The sequence below is a fragment of the Zonotrichia leucophrys genome, chromosome 21 (genome assembly GCF_028769735.1).
Source record: "Zonotrichia leucophrys gambelii isolate GWCS_2022_RI chromosome 21, RI_Zleu_2.0, whole genome shotgun sequence".
Lineage (NCBI taxonomy): Eukaryota > Metazoa > Chordata > Aves > Passeriformes > Passerellidae > Zonotrichia > Zonotrichia leucophrys.
The window spans coordinates 6,366,619-6,386,621 of record NC_088190.1 but is presented as its reverse complement, the minus strand read 5'-3'; the positions used below and the strand labels follow the sequence as shown (position 1 = coordinate 6,386,621).

At 52.7% G+C, this 20,003-nt stretch overlaps 1 protein-coding gene across 8 annotated transcripts in view; it reads right to left on the bottom strand.

The window, feature by feature from the left end:
- The window catches only part of ARHGEF10L (Rho guanine nucleotide exchange factor 10 like), an 85,217-nt gene that overhangs the window by 24,010 nt on the left and 41,204 nt on the right, over positions 1-20,003 (bottom strand). For all 8 annotated transcript variants that reach the window (XM_064730412.1, XM_064730414.1, XM_064730415.1 and 5 more), the window contains 9 exons: positions 18,061-18,138; positions 17,807-17,986; positions 13,059-13,175; positions 12,864-12,956; positions 10,297-10,470; positions 7,980-8,125; positions 4,083-4,282; positions 2,097-2,212; positions 1,079-1,206 (listed from right to left, as the gene is read on the bottom strand). In XM_064730412.1, coding sequence (XP_064586482.1) covers positions 1,079-1,206; positions 2,097-2,212; positions 4,083-4,282; positions 7,980-8,125; positions 10,297-10,470; positions 12,864-12,956; positions 13,059-13,175; positions 17,807-17,986; positions 18,061-18,138 — 1,232 coding nt within the window. The remainder of the gene's footprint in view (positions 1-1,078; positions 1,207-2,096; positions 2,213-4,082; positions 4,283-7,979; positions 8,126-10,296; positions 10,471-12,863; positions 12,957-13,058; positions 13,176-17,806; positions 17,987-18,060; positions 18,139-20,003) is intronic.

Genomic DNA, 20,003 nt, shown 5'->3' with positions numbered 1-20,003 from the left:
CATCCTCATCCTCATCATCCTCATCATCATCATCCTCCTCCTCATCATCATCATCCTCATCCTCATCTTCATCATCCTCCTCATCATCATCATCCTCATCCTCACCAACTTCATCCTCACCCCATCATCCCCATCATTATCCTTATCCCCATCATCTTCCTCTTCATCATCATCTTCATCCTCATCCCCATCTTCCTCCTCCTCATTTCTTCCTCATTCCTGTCATCCTCCTTCTCCTCATCTTCATTCTCAACTTCATCCTCATCCTCATCATCCTCCTCATCCTATCATTTATCCTCATCCCCATCATCTTCCTCCTCCTCATCTTCATCCTCCTCCCTCCTCACCATCATTATTCTCATCCTCATCATCCTCCTCTTCTTCATCCTCATCCCCATCATCCTCCTCTTTCTCTCCATCCTCATCTTCATCCTCATCCCCATCATCCTCCTCATCATCATTATCGTCCTCCGCTTCTTCATTCTCCTCATCCTCATCATCTTCACCCTGCTCTTCTTCCTCCTCCACCTCCTCCTTTCTCCTCTTCCTCCTCCTCTTCCTTATCCTCATCTTCCTCATCTTCATCCTCATCCTCATCATCCTCCTCATCATCATCTTCATCCTCATCCCCATCATCCTCCTCTTCCTCCCCATCCCCATCATCCTCCTCCTCCTCCTCATCCTCATCTTCATCCTCATCCCCATCATCCTCCTTCTCATCTTCATCCTGCTCTTCCTCCTCCTCCACCTCCTCCTTTCTCCTCTTCCTCCTCCTCTTCCTTATCCTCATCCTCATCCCCATCATCCTCCTCCTCCTCCCCATCCTCATCTTCATCCTCATCTTCATCCTCATCCCCATCATCCTCATCATTATCTTCATCCCCATCATCTTCATCCTCCCCCTTTCTCCTCTTCCCTTATCCTCTTCTTCCTCATCATCATCCCCATCACCTTCATCCTGCTCTTCATCCTCCTCATCCTCTTTCTCATCTTCTTCCTCACCCCCACCCTCATCCAATCCACCTCCTCTTCCTCACCTTCCTCACCCCACCCTCCTCCTCCTCCTCCCTCCCCTCACTTGTCGGGTTTCCCGGGCAGCAGCAGCCGCAGCCGGCACTTGTTGGCCGAGTGGATTTCTTCCTCCTTGACCTTCATCATCCTCTGCAGGGCCAGGCACCAATCCTGCGCCACCGTCATGTTCAGGTTCTGGAGAGCACCGGGAACGGTTCCTCAGAGCCGGGAACAGCCCGGATCGGATCCCGCCCGGAGGAGCTGCGGCGGCTCCCGGGAATGCAGCGGTTCCCGGGAATGCGGCCATTTCTGGGAATGTGCTGATTCCCGGGAATGCGGTGATTCCCGGGAATGCGGCCATTTCCGGGAATGCGGCGGCTCCCGGGAATGCGGCGGCTCCCGGGAATGCGGCCATTTCCGGGAATGTGGCGGTTCCCGGGAATGCGGCGGCTCCCGGGAATGCGGCGGTTCCCGGGAAGGAGGTGGTTCCTGGGAATCTGGAGGTTCCCAGGAATGCGGCAGTTCCCGGGAATCTGGGCAGTTCCCAGGAATGCAGCGATTCCCGGGAATGTGGCGGTTCCTGGGAACGCAGCAGATCCCGGGAATGCGGCGGTTCCTGGGAATGCAGTGATTCCTGGGAATGCAGAGGTTCCCAGGAATGCGGGCAGTTCCCAGGAACGCAGCAGTTCCCAGGAAGGCAACAGTTCCCGGGAATGTGGCGGTTCCTGGGAATGCAGCGGTTCCCAGGAATGCAGGCGATTCCCAGGAATGCAGCGGTTCCCAGGAATGCAGCGGTTCCCAGGAAGGCAACGGTTCCCAGGAATGTGGCGGTTCCTGGGAATGCAGTGATTCCTGGGAATGTAGCGATTCCCAGGAATGCAGCAGTTCCCAGGAATGCGGCAGTTCCCAGGAACGCAGTGGTTCCCAGGAATGTGGCAGCTCCTGGGAATGTGGGCAGTTCCCGGGAATGTGGCGGTTCCCGGGAATGCAGTGATTCCCAGGAATGCAGCAGATCCCAGGAATGCAGTGATTCCCAGGAATGCAGTGATTCCCAGGAATGCAGCGGTTCCCGAATGCGGCCGTACCTGGTAGGTGCCGTGCAGCGTGCTGACGAGCAGCGTGATCTGCTCCACCACCGCCAGGTCCTTCTGCAGGTCCTGCAGCTCCTGGAAGAGCCGCGGGGGGCCCAGGTACACCTTGTCTTTGGGGAGAAAAACCGGGATTTTGGGCACAGGGAGCACCAGGTACACCTTGTCTTTGGGGAGAAAAACCGGGATTTTGGGCACAGGGAGCGCCAGGTACACCTTGTCTTTGGGGAGAAAAACCGGGATTTTGGGCACAGGGAGCGCCGGGTACACCTTGTCTTTGGGGAGAAAAACCGGGATTTTGGGCACAGGGAGCGCCGGGTAGGCCTCGTCTTTGGGGAGAAAAACCGGGATTTCTGAATGAAATCTGCCTAAAATCCCCCAGATCCCAGCCCAGGGAGGTTCTCCTGCTGGGAATGAGATTGGAGCTCCACATCTGTCACTCCACCACCTCCCAGAGCAGTGGAATCGCCTAAAACCCCCCAAATCCCCTAAAACCCCCCAAATCCCCTAAAACCCCCTAGAACACCCCCAAATCCCCTAAAACCCCCCAAATCCCCTAAAACCCCCCAAATCCCCTAAAACCCCCCAAATCCCATCCCACCAAGGTCATCCCAACAGGAAGGAGGCCCTGACCATCTCCCAGAATGGTGAAATCCCCTAAAATCCCCAAATCCCAGCCCAGGGAGGTTCTCCCCCCAGGAATGAGGCCCCAAGTGCAGCACTGGCGACTCCACCACCCCTCAGAGCAGTAAAATCCCCTAAAACACCACCAAATCCCCTAAAACCCATCCAATTCCCCAGAACTCCCCGAAATTCCCTAAAACCCCCCAAATCCCAGCCCAGGGAGGTTCTCCCACCAGGAACGAGACCCCAAACACTCCATTGGTGACTCCACCACCCCTCAGAGGGGTGAGACCCCCCCGGGACCCCCCAAATCCCCTAAAACCCCCAAATCCCCTAAAACACCCCCAAATCCCCTAGAACCCATCCAATTCCCCAGAACTCCCCCAAATCCCCTAAAACACCCCAAATCCCAGCCCAGGGATGTTCTCCCACCAGGAACGAGACCCCGAGCCCCCCATTGGTGACTCCACCACCCCTCAGAGCCTTGAAATCCCTAAAAACTCCATAAAACCCCCCAAATCCCCTAAAACCCCCCAAATCCCCTAAAACACCCCAAAACCCCTAAAACACACCCAAATCCCCACTGAGGGAGGTTCTCCCACCAGGAACAAGACCCCAAACACTCCATTGGTGACTCCACCACCCCTCAGAGAGGTGAAATCCCCTAAAACACCCCCAAATCCCCTAAAACCCCCCAAATCCCCTAAAACACACCCAAATCCCAGCCCAGGGAGGTTCTCCCACCACGAACAAGACCCCGAGCACTCCATTGGTGACTCCCCCACCCCTCAGAAGGTGGTGAGACCCTCCCAGAACCCCCCAAAACCCCCCAAATCCCCTAAAACCCCCCAAATCCCAGCCCAGGGATGTTCTCCCACCACGAACAAGACCCCGAGCCCCCCATTGGTGACTCCCCCACCCCTCAGAGCCTTGAAATCCCCAAAAACCCCCTAAAACACCCCCAAACCCCCTAAAACGCCCCAAATTCCCTAAAACCCCACAAATCCCCTAAACACCCCCAAATCCCCTAAAACCCCCAAATCCCCTAAAACCCACCCAAATCCCAGCCCAGGGAGGTTCTCCCACCAGGAACGAGACCCCAAACACTCCATTGGTGACTCCACCACCCCTCAGAGAGGTGAAATCCCCTAATACCCCCCAAATCCCCTAAAACCCCACAAATCCCCTAAAACACCCCCAAATCCCCTAAAACCCCCCAAATCCCCCAAACCCCCAAATCCCAGCCCAGGGCTGTTCTCCCACCACGAACAAGACCCCGAGCCCCCCATTGGTGACTCCCCCACCCCTCAGAAGGGGCGAGACCCCCCCGGGACCCCCCAAATCCCCCCAGGCTCTCACTGTGGGCGGCCTGGCCGGCGGGCGCGTGCCGGCGCTGCCCGGCGTTGCCCATGGCACCGGTGGTGGCCATGGCAGTGTCCTTGTCACCGGCGCCGCTCTCCTGGCCCACCTCCACCACCTGCACCTGCGGCAGCGCCGTGCTCCACTTGAGCACGTACTTGGGGCCCAGCGGCACCAGGCTGCTGATTTCCAGCTGGCCCCTGCCAAGGAAAGAGTTCCAGGTCAAGAAAATCCCAGATTTTCCCAAAATTCATGGATTTTCCCAAAAAAAACCAAAAAAAATCTGGTTTTTCTCCCCCAAAAATACGCGTCCTGCAAGCCAAGCACCCCACACCGTGCAGGAACCCCAGAATGTGGGGCCGCTGATTTCCAGCTGGCCTCTGCCAAGGCAAGAATTCCAGGTCAAGAAAATCCCAGATTTTCCCAAAATTCATGGATTTTCCCAAGAAACCCCCCGCAAAAATACGTGTCCTGCAAGCCAAGCACGCCACACCATGCAGGAACCCCAGAACGTGGTTTTCCAAAACCTCTGATTTCCAGCTGGCCTCTACCAAGGCAAGAATTCCAAGTAAAAAAAAAACCTCCCCAGATTTTCCCAAAATTCATGGATTTTCCCCCAAAAAACATTTTAAAAAAATCTGGTTTTTCTCCCCCAAAAAATTGTGCATCCTGCAAGCCAAGCACCCCACACCATGCAGGAACCCCAGAATGTGGTTTTCCAGAACCTCTGATTTCCAGCTGGCCTCTACCAAGGCAAGAATTCCAGGTCAAGAAAATCCCAGGTTTTCCCAAAATTTATGGGTTTTCCCAAAATTCATGGATTTTCCCAAGAAACCCCCCAAAAAGTACGTGTCCTGCAAGCCGAGTGTCCCACACCATGCAGGAACCCCAGAATGTGGGGCCGCTGATTTCCAGCTGGCCTCTACCAAGGCAAGAATTCCAGGTCAAGAAAATCCCACATTTTCCCAAAATTCATGGATTTTCCCAAGAAACCCCCCAAAAACGCGTGTCCTGCAAGCCGAGTGTCCCACACCATGCAGGAACCCCAGAATGTGGGGCCGCTGATTTCCAGCTGGCCTCTACCAAGGCAAGAATTCCAGGTCATGAAAATCCCAGATTTTCCCAAAATTCATGGATTTTCCCAAAAAAACCCCCCAAAAATACGTGTCCTGCAAGCCAAGCACCCCACACCATGCAGGAACCCCAGAACGTGGTTTTCCAAAACCTCTGATTTCCAACTGGCCTCTACCAAGGCAAGAATTCCAGGTCAAAAAAAAACCTCCCCCAGATTTTCCCAAAATTCATGGATTTTCCCCAAAAAAAAATAAAAAAAAATCTGGTTTTTCTCTCCCCAAAAATACGTGTCCTTCAAGCCAAGCACGCCACACCATGCAGGAACCCCAGAACGTGGTTTTCCAGAACCTCTGATTTCCAGCTGGCCTCTACCAAGGCAAGAATTCCAGGTCAAGAAAATCCCAGATTTTCCCAAAATTCATGGATTTTCCCAAGAAACCCCCCGCAAAAATACGTGTCCTGCAAGCCAAGCACGCCACAGCATGCAGGAACCCCAGAACGTGGTTTTTCAGAACCTCTGATTTCCAACTGGCCGCTGATTTCCAGCTGGCCCCTGCCAAGAGTTCCAGGTCAAGAAAATCCCAGATTTTCCCAAAATTCATGGATTTTTCCCAAAAAAAACCCCTCTGGTTTTTCTCTCCCCAAAAATATTCATCCTCCAAGCCAAGCACGCCACACCATGCAGGAACCCCAGAATGTGGTTTTCCAGAACCTCTGATTTCCAGCTGGCCTCTACCAAGGCAAGAATTCCAGGTCAAGAAAATCCCAGATTTTCCCAAAATTCATGGATTTTCCCCCAAAAAAAAAAAAAAAATCTGGTTTTTCTCCCCCAAAAAATTGTGCATCCTGCAAGCCAAGCACGCCACACCGTGCAGGAACCCCAGAACGTGGCTTTCCAAAACCTCTGATTTCCAGCTGCCTGCTGATTTCCAGCTGGCCTCTGCCAATGCAAGAATTCCAGGTCAAGAAAATCTCAGATTTTCCCAAAATTTATGGATTTCCCCAAAAAAAAATAAAAAAAAATCTGTTTTTTCTCTCCCCAAAAATACGCGTCCTTCAAGCCAAGCACCCCACACCGTGCAGGAACCCCCAAACGTGGGCACACCACACAGCACAGCACACCCGGCACCTACCCTGCAGGCACTGGCCTGGAAAAGGGGAAAAAGGAGGGATTCAGTGGGATTTGGGGAATTTTGGGAGGTTTTCCCGCTTGGCGGAGCCAAATTCCACCCCAATGCCACCCCATTCCCAAAAAAAAAAACCCCAAATTTTATGGGATTCCACCCAAAAACCTCAAACCTGATGGGAACCCCCTCAAAAAACCCCAAACTCGATGGGAATTCTCCCCCAAAAAAAACCTAAACTCAATGGGATTCCATCCAAAAACCCCAAACTCGATGGGATTTCCCAAAAAAACCTGAACTCAATGGGAATTCTCCCAAAAACCCCAAAATCAATGGGATTCCCTCCAAAAACCCCAAACTCGATGGGATTCCCCACAAAAACCCCAAACTCAATGGGAATTCTCCCAAAAAAAACCCAAACTCAATGGGATTCCCCCCAAAAACCCCAAACTCAATGGGAATTCTCCCAAAAACCCCAAAATCAATGGGATTCCCCCCAAAAACCCCAAACTGAGTAGGATCCACCTTAAAAACCCCAAATTTTATGGTGTTCCACCCAAAAACCTCAAACCTGATGGGAACCCCCTCAAAAAACCCCAAACTCAATGGGGATCCCCCCCAGACACCCCAAACTCGATGGGATTTCCCAAAAAAACCCGAACTCAATGAGAATTCTCCCAAAAACCCCAAAATCAATGGGATTCCCCACAAAAACCCCAAACTCAATGGGATTTCCCAAAAAACCCAAACTCGATGGGAATTCTCCCCAAAAAAAACCAAACTCAATGGGATTTCTCCCAAAACCCCAAACTCAATGGGAATTCTCCCAAAAACCCCAAAATCAATGGGATTCCCTCCAAAAACCCCAAACTCGATGGGATTCCCCACAAAAACCCCAAACTGAATGGGATTTCCCAAAAAAACCCGAACTCAATGGGAATTCTCCCAAAAACCCCAAAATCAATGGGATTCCCCACAAAAACCCCAAACTCGATGGGATTCCCCCCAAAAACCCCAAACTCAATGGGATTCCCCCCAAAAACCCCAAACTTGATGGGATTTCCCCCAAACCCCAAAGTGGGTAGGACCCCCCTTAAAAAACCCAAACTCAATGGGATTTCCTCCAAAAACCCCAAATTTTATGGGATTCCCCCCAAAAACCTCAAACCTGATCAGAACCCCCTCAAAACACCCCAAACTCGATGGGGATCCCCCTGAGGATGGGAATGAGGAGGAAGAGGAGAAGGAGAAGGAGAAGGAGAAGGAGAAGGAGGAGGAGAAGAGGAAGAAGGAGAATGAGAAGGAGAAGGAGAAGGAGGAGGAGGAGGAGGAGAAGAGGAAGGAGAAGAGGAAAGAGAAGGAGAAGGAGAAGGAGAAGGAGAAGGAGAAGGAGAAGGAGAAGGAGAAGGAGAAGGAGAAGGAGAAGGAGAAGGAGAAGGAGAAGGAGAAGGAGAAGGAGAAGGAGAAGGAGAAGGAGAAGGAGAAGGAGAAGGAGGAGGAGAAGGAGAAGGAGGAGGAGAAGGAGAAGGAGAAGGAGAAGGAGGAGGACGAGGAGGACGAGGAGGATGAGAACGAGCAGGATGAGGAGAACAAGGAGGAAAACACGGACGAGGAGGAGGAAGGCGATGACGACGAGGAGGAAGGAGAGGACCAGGAGCTCTCCCGAGGGTTCTGGGCTCCGCAGGTTCCCCGCACGTACCTGAAGTTGACGTTGGCGCAGACCAGGAGGTCGCTGAGCAGGAACACCTTCCTCTCCTTGGACTTGAGCAGCTGCCCGCGGTCCCCGTACACCGTCTCGGTCAGCGTCTCGCACAGCAGCAGCTGCCGCTGCCCCGAGCTCAGCAGCTGCAGGACAACCCCCACGTGGTGGCTCCAGGCTGGAGATGCCACCCCGGAGTGGACAATCCCACCACGGAGCCAGAATCGACAATTCCCAGCATGGTTAAAAAATAAAGCGTCTCCAAGGGGTCCTCAACTTCCTGCAGAACCTCCCAAAACCTTCTCCAGAACCTCCCAAAACCTTCTCCAAAAGCTCCCCATCTCCTCCAGAATCTCCCCAACCCATCAATCCTTCTCCAGATCCTCCCAAAAATCCAGAACCTCCCAAAACCTTCTCCAGAAGGTTCCAAACCTTCTCCAGACCCTCCCAAAACCTTCTCCAAAATCTCCTCATCTCCTCCAGAATCTCCCCAATCCTCCTCCAGATCCTCCCAAAAACCTCCAGAACCTCCCAAAACCTTCTCCAAAATCTCCCCATCTCCTCCAGAATCTCCCCAATCCATCAATCCTTCTCCAGATCCTGCCAAAAATCCAGAACCTCCCAAAACCTTCTCCAGAACCTCCCTAACAACATCTCCAGAACCTCTGAAAAACCTTCTCAAGAACTTCTCCAAACCTTCTCCACCACTCCCCAAAACCTCTCAAGGTCCCCAATCCTCCTCCAGATCCTCCCAAACCTCTCCAAAGCCCCCATCTCTCCAGAATCTCCCAATCCATCAATCCTTCTCCAAATCCTCCCAAAAATCCAGAACCTCCCAAAACCTTCTCCAGAACCTCCCAAAACCTTCTCCAGAACCTCCCTAAAAAGATCTCCAGAACCTCTGAAAAACCTTCTCAAGAACTTCTCCAAACTTTCTCCACCACTCCCCAGAACCTCTCCAGAAGGTCCCCAACCTCCTCCAGATCCTCCCAAAACCTTCTCCAGAACCTCCCAAAACCTTCTCCAAAAGCTCCCCATCTCCTCCAGAATCTCCCCAATCCATCAATCCTTCTCCAGATCCTCCCAAAAATCCAGAACCTCCCAAAACCTTCTCCAGAACCTCCCAAAACCATCTCCAGAACCTCTGAAAAACCTTCTCAAGAACTTCTCCAAACCTTCTCCACCACTCCCCAGAACTTCTCCAGAAGGTCCCCAACCTCCTCCAGATCCTCCCAAAACCTTCTCCAAAAGCTCCCCATCTCCTCCAGAATCTCCCCAATCCATCAATCCTTCTCCAGATCCTCCCAAAAATCCAGAACCTCCCAAAACCTTCTCCAGAACCTCCCAAAACCTTCTCCAAAACCTCCCAAACCTTTTTCAAAAGCTCCCAAACCTCCTTCAGAACCTCCCAAAAACCTTCTCCAGAACCTGGAGAAGCCACACATGGAGCGGGAGCTCCAAACCCAAACCCAGCAGATCCTTGGGGAGGAATCCCCGAATTCCACCCTCAAGGCCTGGTTTGGATCAAGATCCTGTGGGAGCAAACCGGGATCCTCTGCTTCCCAAAAATCCCAATGTGGGGAGGGAGCCACAAATCCCACCCAGCAGCTCCAAACCCTGCTGAGGATCAGGATGAGGATGAGGATGAGGAGGAGGAGGAGGAGGAGGAGGAGGAGGAGGAGGAGGAGGAGGAGGAGGAGGAGGAGAGGAGGAAGAGGAGGAAGAGGAGGAGGAGGAAGGGGAGGATGAGGAAGATGAGGAAGAGGACGAGGAGGACGAGGAGGACGAGGATGAGAACAAGGAGGAAGAGGAGGATGAGAAGGAGGACGAGGAGGATGAGGAGGAGGTGGAAGATGAGGAGGATGAGAAGGATGAGGATGAGGAGAATGAAGAGGATGAGGAGGCTGAGGATGAGGGTGAGGAGGAGGATGAGAAGGATGAAGAAAAGGAGGATGAAGAACATGAGGTGAGGACAAGGAGAATGAGGACGAGGAGGACGAGGAGGACGAAGAAAAGGAGGATGAAGAACATGAGGTGAGGACAAGGAGAATGAGGACGAGGAAGACGAGGAGGACGAGGAGGATGAGGAGGATGAAGAAAAGGAGGATGAGGAAAATGAGGTGAGGACAAGGAGGACAAGGAGAATGAGGACGAGAAGGACGAGGATGAGGGTGAGCAGGAGGATGAGGTGAGGACAAGGAGAAGGAGGATGATGAGGACGAGGAGAACGAGGCTGAGGATGAAGAGGAGCAGGAGGCTGAGGATGAAGACGAGCAGGAGGATGAGGATGAAGACGAAGGCGACGAGAAGCGCCCACCTTGTTGAAGCTGCTGCGGTCGCTGATGCTCTTGCTGAGCTGCTGCATCTCGGCCACCTGGTCGGCCAAGCGCTTCTGCTCGTTGAGCTTCTCGGCCAGCGTCTCCAGCTCGGTCAGCGCCAGCTGCAGGGACAGGCGGTCGGCGTGGCCGCGCGGGGTGTTCTTCAGCATGTCCTGGCACACGGAAACACCGGGAACGGCCCTGAGGAACCGCCACGGACACGGCACGGAGCCGCCAACACCGGCGCTTGGAGGGTGATCCTTGGGTGGATCCAAAAGTCCAAGCTGGGTGCCCACTCCAAAGTGTGTCTCTGTCATGCAGCCTCCAAAAGGGTGCTTCTCCAGAACATCCCAAAAACCTTCTCCAGAACCTCCCAAAACCTTCTCTAGAACCTCCTCAAAACCTTCTCCAGAACCTCCAAAAACCTTCTCTGGAACCTCCCCAGTCCTTCTCCAGAACCTCCTCAAAACCTTCTCCAGAACCTCCAAAAAAGCTTCTCTAAAACCTCCTCAAAACCTTCTCTGGAGCCTCCCCAAAATCTTGTCTGGAGTGTCCCCAGTCCTTGTCCAGAACCTCCAAAAAACCTTCTCCAGAACCTCCAAAAAACCTTCTCCAGAACCTCAAAAAAACCTTCTCTAGAACCTCCAAAAACCTTCTCTGGAACCTCTCCAGTCCTTGTCTAGAACCTCCTCAAAACCTTCTCCAGAACCTCCAAAAAACCTTCTCCAGAATCTCTGCAACCTTGCCCAAAACGTCTCTAAAACCTCCAGAACCTCCTCAAAACCTTCTCTGGAACCCCCCCCAGTCCTTATCCAGAACCTCCTCAAAACCTTCTCCAGAACCTCCAAAAACCTTTTTCCAGAATCTCTGCAACCTTGCCCAAAACCTCCCAAAAACCTTCTCCAGAACATCTTCAAACCTTCTCCAGAGCCTCCCCAGTTCTTGTCCAGAACCTCCAAAAACCTTCTCCAGAACCTCCTCAAAACCTTCTCCAGAACCTCCAAAAACCTTCTCCAGAATCTTGCATCTTTGCCCAAAACCTTCTCCAGAACCTCTCAAAAACCTCCTCCAAAAGCTCACCAAAACCTTCTCCAGAACCTTCCAAAAAACCTCCTCCAAAAGCTCCCCAAAATCTTCTCCAAAAGCTCCTCATGACCTTCTCCAGAACCTCCCTGGTGTCCTCCAGAACCTCCCTTCTCTCACCTGCAGGAGGAGGACGAACTGAGGGAATTGGGAGCACTTTGGACACCTCCAAATTCAAAGCTTAGGAGATGATCCTGGGGATGGATCCAAAAATTTTAAAAAATCAAAAATATTAAAAAAAAATTTTAAAAAAATGGCCCTGTCCTGCATCACCCAAAAAGCTGCTTCTCCAGAACCTCCTCAAAACCTTCTCCAGAACCTCCAAAAAAGCTTCTCTAGAATCTCTGCAACCTTGCCCAAAACCTCTCCAAAATCTTCTCCAGAACCTCTCAAAAACCTCCTCCAAAAGCTCACCAAAACCTTCTCCAGAACCTCCAAAAAACCTCCTCTGGAACCTTCCAAAAAAATCTTCTCCAAAAGTTCCCCAAGACCTTCTCCAGAACCTCCCTGATGTCCTCCAGAACCTCCCTTCTCTCACCTGCAGGAAAAGGACGAACTGAGGGAATTGGGAGCACTTTGGACACCTCCAAACTCAAAGCTTAGGAGATGATCCTGGGGATAGATCCAAAAATTTTAAAAAATCAAAAATATTAAAAAAAATTTTTAAAAAATGGCCCTGTCCTGCATCACCCAAAAAGCTGCTTCTCCAGAACCTCTTCAAAACCTTCTCCAGAACCTCCAAAAAAGCTTCTCTAGAATCTCTGCAACCTTGCCCAAAACCTCTCCAAAATCTTCTCCAGGACCTCTCAAAAACCTTCTCCAGAACCTCCAAAAAACCTTCTCCAGAACCTCCAAAAAACCTTCTCCAGAACCTCCAAAAAACCTTCTCCAGAATCTTGCATCTTTGCCCAAAACCTTCTCCAGAACCTCTCAAAAACCTTCTCCAAAAGCTCACCAAAATCTTCTCCAAAAGTTCCTCAAGACCTTCTCCAGAACCTCCCTGATGTCCTCCAGAACCTCCCTTCTCTCACCTGCAGGAAAAGGACGAACTGAGGGAATTGGGAGCACTTTGGACACCTCCAAATTCAAAGCTTAGGAGATGATCCTGGGGATGGATCCAAAAATTTTAAAAAATAAAAAATATTTTAAAAAATTTAAAAAAAAAACTGGCCCTGTCCTGCATCACCCAAAAAGCTGCTTCTCCAGAACCTCCTCAAAACCTTCTCCAGAACCTCCTCAAAAACCTTCTACAGAACCTCCTCAAAACCTTATCTGTAACCTCCCCAGTCCTTGTCCAGAACCTCCAAAAACCTTCTCCAGAACCTCCAAAAAACCTTCTCCAGAATCTTGCATCTTTACCCAAAACCTTCTCCAGAACCTTCCAAAAAACCTTCTCCAAAAGCTCCCCAAAACCTTCTCCAAAAGCTCCTCATGACCTTCTCCAGAACCTCCCTGGTGTCCTCCAGAACCTCCCTTCTCTCACCTGCAGCAGGAGGATGAACTGAGGGAACCTCTGGATGGGCTTCACCATCAGCCCGTAGAGCGTGACGCGGTCGGCGCTGGCCATCTGCCGCTTCTGCCGGGGGGAAATGCCGCAAAAACGGGAATTTTTGGGAAAATGCCATAAAAAAGGGGGAATTTTTTGGGAAAAGCGGAGGCGCGGAGGGGCCGCGCTGACCTTGAGGAAGTCCAGGAAGGCGGGTTTGGTCAGACAGGCCTTCTTGATCAGCGACATGGCCGTGGTGAAGTTGTTGACGTAGTCGCTGTAGACGTCCAGCACCATGGACTTGGAGAACTGGGAGAGGATGGGAGAGCGGGAATGGCGGGGGATTCCCAAAAAATGGGGTGGGATTCCCAAAAAATGGGGTGGGATTCCCAAAAAATGGAGTGGGCAAGGTTCTGGGCGTGTCCCACCACTCCAGTCCCTGGTGGGATCCCAAGGGATGTTTGGAGCTGATTCCTGGTTTTTCTTCCTACCGAGGTCACAAATCCAGCACCATGGACTGGGAGAACTGGGAGAGGATGGGAGAGCGGGAATGGCGTGGGATTCCCAAAAATGGCATGGGGTTTCCCAAAAAATGGGGTGGGATTCCCAAAAAATGCGGTGGGACTCCCAAAAAATGGGGTGGGATTCCCAAAAAGCGAGGTGGGATTCCCAAAAAATAGGGTGGGATTCCCAAAAAACAGGGTGGGATTCCCAAAAAATGGGGTTTCCCAAAAAATGGAGTGGGATTCCCAAAAAATGGAGTGGGCAAGGTTCTGGGCGTGTCCCACCACTCCAATCCTCCACCCAACCCTGGTGGGATCCCAAGGGATGTTTGGAGCTGATTCCTGGTTTTTCTTCCTACGGAGGTCACAAATCCAGCACCATGGACTGGGAGAACTGGGAGAGGACGGGAGAGTGGGAATGGCACGGGGATTCCCAAAAAACAGGGTGGGATTCCCAAAAAACAGGGTGGGATTCCCAAAAAATGGAGTGGGATTCCCAAAAAGCGAGTGGGATTCCCAAAAAACAGGGTGGGATTCCCAAAAAACGGGGTGGGATTCCCAAAAAATAGGGTGGGATTCCCAAAAACCAGAGTGGGTTTCCCAAAAAATGGAGTGGGCAAGGTGCTGGGGGTGTCCCACCCTCCAATCCTCCACCCATCCCTGGTGGGATCCCAAGGGATGTTTGGAGCTGATTCCTGGTTTTTCTCCCTACCGAGGTCACAAATCCAGCACCATGGACTGGGAGAACTGGGAGAGGACGGGAGAGTGGGAAATGGCACAGGGATTCCCAAAAAACAGGGGTGGGATTCCCAAAAAACAGGGTGGGATTCCCAAAAATGGGGTGGGATTCCCAAAAAACAGGGGTGGGATTCCCAAAAAATGGAGTGGGCAAGGTTCTGGGCGTGTCCCACCACTCCAGTCCTCCATCCTTTTTGGGAATCCCACCTCACTTTTTGGGAATCCCACCCCGTTTTTTGGGAATCCCACCCTGTTTTTTGGGAATCCCACCCTGTTTTTTGGGAATCCCACCCTGTTTTTTGGGAATCCCACCCCGTTTTTTGGGAAGCCCAAAGGATGTTTGGAGCTGATTCCTGGTTTTTCTCCCTACTGAGGTCACAAATCCAGCACCATGGAATTGGAGAACTGGGAGAGGATGGGAGAGCGGGAATGGCACGGGGCTTCCCAAAAAACAGGGTGGGATTCCCAAAAATGGGGTGGGATTCCCAAAAAACAGGGTGGGATTCCCAAAAAACAGGGTGGGACTCCCAAAAAACAGGGTGGGATTCCCAAAAAATGGGGTGGGATTCCCAAAAAACGGGGTGGGATTCCCAAAAAACAGGGTGGGATTCCCAAAAAACAGGGTGGGTTTTGCCAAAAAATGGGGTGGGATTCCCAAAAAATGGGGTGGGATTCCCAAAAAATAGGGTGGGATTCCCAAAAAACATGGTGGGATTCCCAAAAAACGGAGTGTCCAAGGTTCTGGGGGTGTCCCACCCCTCCAATCCTCCACCCACCCCTGGTGGGATCCCAAGGGATGTTTGCAGCTGATTCCTGGTTTTTCTTCCTACTGAGGTCACAAGTCCAGCACCATGGACTGGGAGAACTGGGAGAGGATGGGAGAGCGGGAATGGTGTGGGACTTCCCAAAAAATGGGGTGGGATTCCCAAAAAATGGGGTGGGATTCCCAAAAAATGGAGTGGGCAAGGTGCTGGGCGTGTCCCACCACTCCAGTCCTCCATCCTTTTTGGGAATCCCACCTCACTTTTTGGGAATCCCACCCCGTTTTTTGGGAATCCCACCCTGTTTTTTGGGAAACCCACCCCATTTTTTGGGAATCCCACCCTATTTTTTGGAAATCCCACCCTGTTTTTTGGGAAGCCCAAGGGATGTTTGGGGCTGATTCCTGGTTTTTCTCCTACTGAGGTCACAAATCCAGCACCATGGACTGGGAGAACTGGGAGAGGACGGGAGAGTGGGAATGGATAGGACTTTCCAAAAATGGCATGGGGCTTCCCAAAAATAGGGTGGGATTCCCAAAAAACAGGGTGGGATTCCCAAAAAATGGAATGGGCAAGGTTCTGGGCGTGTCCCACCACTCCAATCCTCCACCCATCCCTGGTGGGATCCCAAGGGATGTTTGGAGCTGATTCCTGGTTTTTCTTCCTACTGAGGTCACAAATCCAGCACCATGGACTGGGAGAACTGGGAGAGGACGGGACAGCGGGAATGGCGTGGGATTCCCAAAAATGGCATGGGGTTTCCCAAAAATGGGGTGGGATTCCCAAAAAATGGGGTGGATTCCCAAAAAATGGGGTGGGACTCCCAAAAAATGGGGTGGGATTCCCAAAAAGCGAGGTGGGATTCCCAAAAAATAGGGTGGGATTCCCAAAAAACAGGGTGGGATTCCCAAAAAATGGGGTGGGATTCCCAAAAAACAGGGTGGGATCCCCAAAAAACAGGATGGGATTCCCAAAAACAGGGAGGGATTCCCAAAAAATGGAGTGGGCAAGGTTCTGGGCGTGTCCCACCACTCCAGTCCTCCATCCTTTTTGGGAATCCCACCTCACTTTTTGGGAATCCCACCTGTTTTTTGGGAATCCCACCCTATTTTTTGGGAAACCCACCCCATTTTTTGGGAATCCCACCCTATTTTTTGGAAATCCCACCCTGTTTTTTGGGAAGCCCAAAGGATGTTTGCAGCTGATTCCTGGTTTTTCTTCCTACTGAGGTCACAAATCCAGCACCATGGACTGGGAGAACTGGGAGAGGACGGGACACCGGGAATGGCACAGGGATTCCCAAAAATGGCATGGGGTTTCCCAAAAAACAGGGTGGAACTCCCAAAAAATGGGGTGGGATTCCCAAAAAATGGGGTGGGATTCCCAAAAAACAGGGTGGGATTCCCAAAAAACAGGGTGGGATTCCCAAAAAACAGGGTGGGATTCCCAAAAAATGGAATGGGCAAGGTTCTGGGCGTGTCCCACCACTCCAATCCTCCACCCATCCCTGGTGGGATCCCAGGGGATTTTGGGGGTGATTCACGACGGATGAGATGCCAGGGGGATTTTGGGGGCAATTCCCAGTTTTTGATAGGACCCCAGAGGGATTTGGGGCCATTCTTGGTTTTTGCAGGGACCCCAACAGGATCTGAAGCAATTCCTGGTTTTTACTGGGATCCCAACATTATTTGGGGCCATTCCTGGCTTTTGCTGGGACCCCAGTGGGATCTGGAGCCGTTCCCAGTTTTTGCTGGGATCCCCATGGGATTTGGGGCCATTCCCAGGGTTTACTAGGTCCCCAACAGGATCTGGGGCCATTCCTGGTGTTTGCTGTGACCCCAGCAGGATTTGGGGCCATTCCTGTTTTTTGCTGTGATCCCAGAAAGATTTGGGGCAATTCCTGGTTTTTACTGGGATCCCAGCAGGATTTGGGGCCATTCCCAGTTTTTGCTGGGACCCCAGCAGGATTTGGGGCCATTCCCAGTTTTTGCTGGGACCCCAGCAGGATTTGGGGCCATTCTTGGTTTTTGCTGAGACCTCAACAGGATCTGGGACAATTCCTGGCTTTTGCTGGGATCCCAGCAGGATCTGGGGCCATTCCTGGTTTTTGCTGGGATCCCAACAGGATTTGGGGCCATTCCTGGTTTTTGCTGGGACCCCAGGGGGATTTGGGGCCATTTCTGGATTTTGCTGTGACCCCAGCAGGATTTGGGGCCATTCCTGATTTTTGCTGTGATCCCAGCAAGACATGGGGCCATTCCTGGTTTTTGCTGTGACCCCAGCAGGATTTGGGGCCATTCCTGGTTTTTCCTGTGATCCCAGCAGGATTTGGGGCCATTCCTGGTTTTTGTTGGGACCCCAGTGGGATTTGGGGCCATTCCCGGTGTTTCCTGTGACCCCAGCAGGATTTGGGGCCATTCCTGGTTTTTCCTGTGACCCCAGCAGGATTTGGGGCCATTCCCGGTGTTTCCCGTGACCCCAGCAGGATTTGGGGCAATTCCTGGTTTTTGTTGGGACCCCAGCAGGATTTGGGGCCATTCCCGTTTTTTCCCAGCAGGATTTGGGGCCATTCCCGGTGTTTCCCGTGACCCCAGCAGGATTTGGGGCCATTCCCGTTTTTTCCCAGCAGGATTTGGGGCCATTCCTGGTGTTTCCCGTGACCCCAGCAGGATTTGGGGCCATTCCCGTTTTTTCCTGCGATCCCAGCAGGATTTGGGGCCATTCCCGTTTTTTCCCAGCAGGATTTGGGGCCATTCCCGTTTTTTCCCAGCAGGATTTGGGGCCATTCCCGTTTTTTCCCAGCAGGATTTGGGGCCATTCCCGTTTTTTCCCAGCAGGATTTGGGGCCATTCCCGTTTTTTCCCAGCAGGATTTGGGGCCATTCCCGTTTTTTCCCAGCAGGATTTGGGGCCGCCGTTCCCGTCTCCCCCGCACGCACCGAGGCCACGAAGAGGTCGCCGATCTTCTCGTTGGAGTCCCACTCGGCCACGCGCGAGGCCAGGGCGATCTGGAACATGGAGTGGCACTGCAGGATCTCCTTCAGCCGGAAGAACACCAGCTGGCACTTGCGGGCGCTCAGCACCTTGGGCTCCATCTCCAGCAGCGGGTTCCGGTAATCCTGCGGGAATCGCGGCGCTGGGATCGCGGCACCGGCGCCGCCGGACCCCCGGTGCCGCCCCGGCCCGGCCCCACCTGCAGGATGCGCTTCAGGGAGTCCACGTAGCCGCGCTCGCTCTGCACGATGGAGCCCAGGATGTGCCGCCGGAGCACCTGCGGGGCACGGCAATGGAGCCCGGTCCCAAAATCCACCATCGTGGGGCCGGGGAAAGGCCCTGATCCCAAAATCCACCATCGTGGGGCCGGGGAAAGGCCCTGATCCCAAAATCCCCAGAACCGGAATAGGGGAAATGCAGGAACAGCCCAGATTCCAAAATCCCCAATCCTGGAATAGGGGAAATGCAGGAACAGCCCAGATCCCAAAATCCCCAATCATGGGACCAGGGAAAGGCCCTGATCCCAAAATCCCCAGTCCCGGAATAGGGGAAATGCAGGAACAGCCCTGATCCCAAAATCCCCAATCCCGGGACTGGGGAAAGGCCCTGATCCCAAAATCCACCAATCGGGACGGGAAAGCCCTGATCCAAAATCCAAACCGGAATAGGGAAATGCAGATACAGCCTGATCCCAAAATCCCAATCTGGAATAGAGGAAATGCAGGAACAAACCAGATCCCAAAATCCCCAATCCCGGGACCAGGGAAAGGACCTGATCCCAAAATCCACAATCCGGAACTGGGGAAATGCAGAACAGCTGATCCCAAAATCTCCATAATCCAGGACCAGGAAAGCCCTGATCCCAAAATCCACAATCAGGGAATAGGGGAAATGCGGAACAGCCAGATCCCAAAATCCCATCCGGAATAGGGGAAATGCAGGAACAGCCCTGATCCCAAAATCCCAATCCGGACAGGAAATGGCCCGATCAAATCCAATCAGGACAGGGAAATGCGGACGCCAGATCCAAAATCCCCAATCATGGGACTGGGGAAATGCAGGAACAGTCATGATCCCAAAATCCCCAATCCCGGGACCAGGGAAAGGCCCTGATCCCAAAATCCACAATCATGGGAACAGGGGAAATGCAGGAACAGCCCAGATCCCAAAATCCCCAATCCTGGGATAGGGGAAATGCAGGAACAGACCAGATCCCAAAATCCCCAATCCCGGGACCAGGGAAAGGACCTGATCCCAAAATCCACAATCCCGGAATAGGGGAAATGCAGAACCAGCCCTGATCCCAAAATCCATAATCCTGGGACCAGGGAAAGGCCCTGATCCCAAAATCCACAATCCCGGGACCAGGGAAAGGCCCTGATCCCAAAATTCCCAATCCTGGGACTGGGGAAATGCAAGAACAGCCCTGATCTGACAATCCCCAATCTTGGCATAAGGGAAATGTAGGAATAGCCCTGATCCCAAAATCCCCAATCCTAGGACCGGGGAAAGGCCCTGATCCCAAAATTCCCAATCCTGGGACTGGGGAAATGCAAGAACAGCCCAGACCCCAAAATCCCCCATCCCACAATCGGGAAAATGCAGGCACAGCCCTGATCCCTCAATCCCCAATCCCAGAATAGGGGAAATGCAGGAACAGCCCTGATCCCGCAATCCCCAATCCCGGTTCCAGGGAAACGCAGGCCCAGCCCTGATCCCCAGACCCCAGGGTAGGGGAAAGGCAGGCCCAGCCCTGATCCCAAAATCTCCAATCCCGGTTCCAGGGAAACGCAGGCCCAGCCCTGATCCCGCAATCCCCAATCCCAGAATAAGGGAAACGCAGGCACAGCCCTGATCCCGCAATCCCCAATCCCGGTTCCAGGGAAACGCAGGCACAGCCCTGATCCCCAAACCCCAGGACAGGGGAAAGGCAGGCCCAGCCCTGATCCCAAAATCCCCAATCCCGGTTCCAGGGAAATGCAGGCCCAGCCCTGATCCCCAGATCCCAGGACAGGGGAAGGGCAGGCCCAGCCCGCGGGGCTCAGCCGAGGTCCCCCAGCCCCGGATCCCAGGAAAAGGGAACCAACCCCGGCCCTGCGGAAGCGCTGACCCAGCAGCGCCGCTCCTGCTGACTCAGCATTT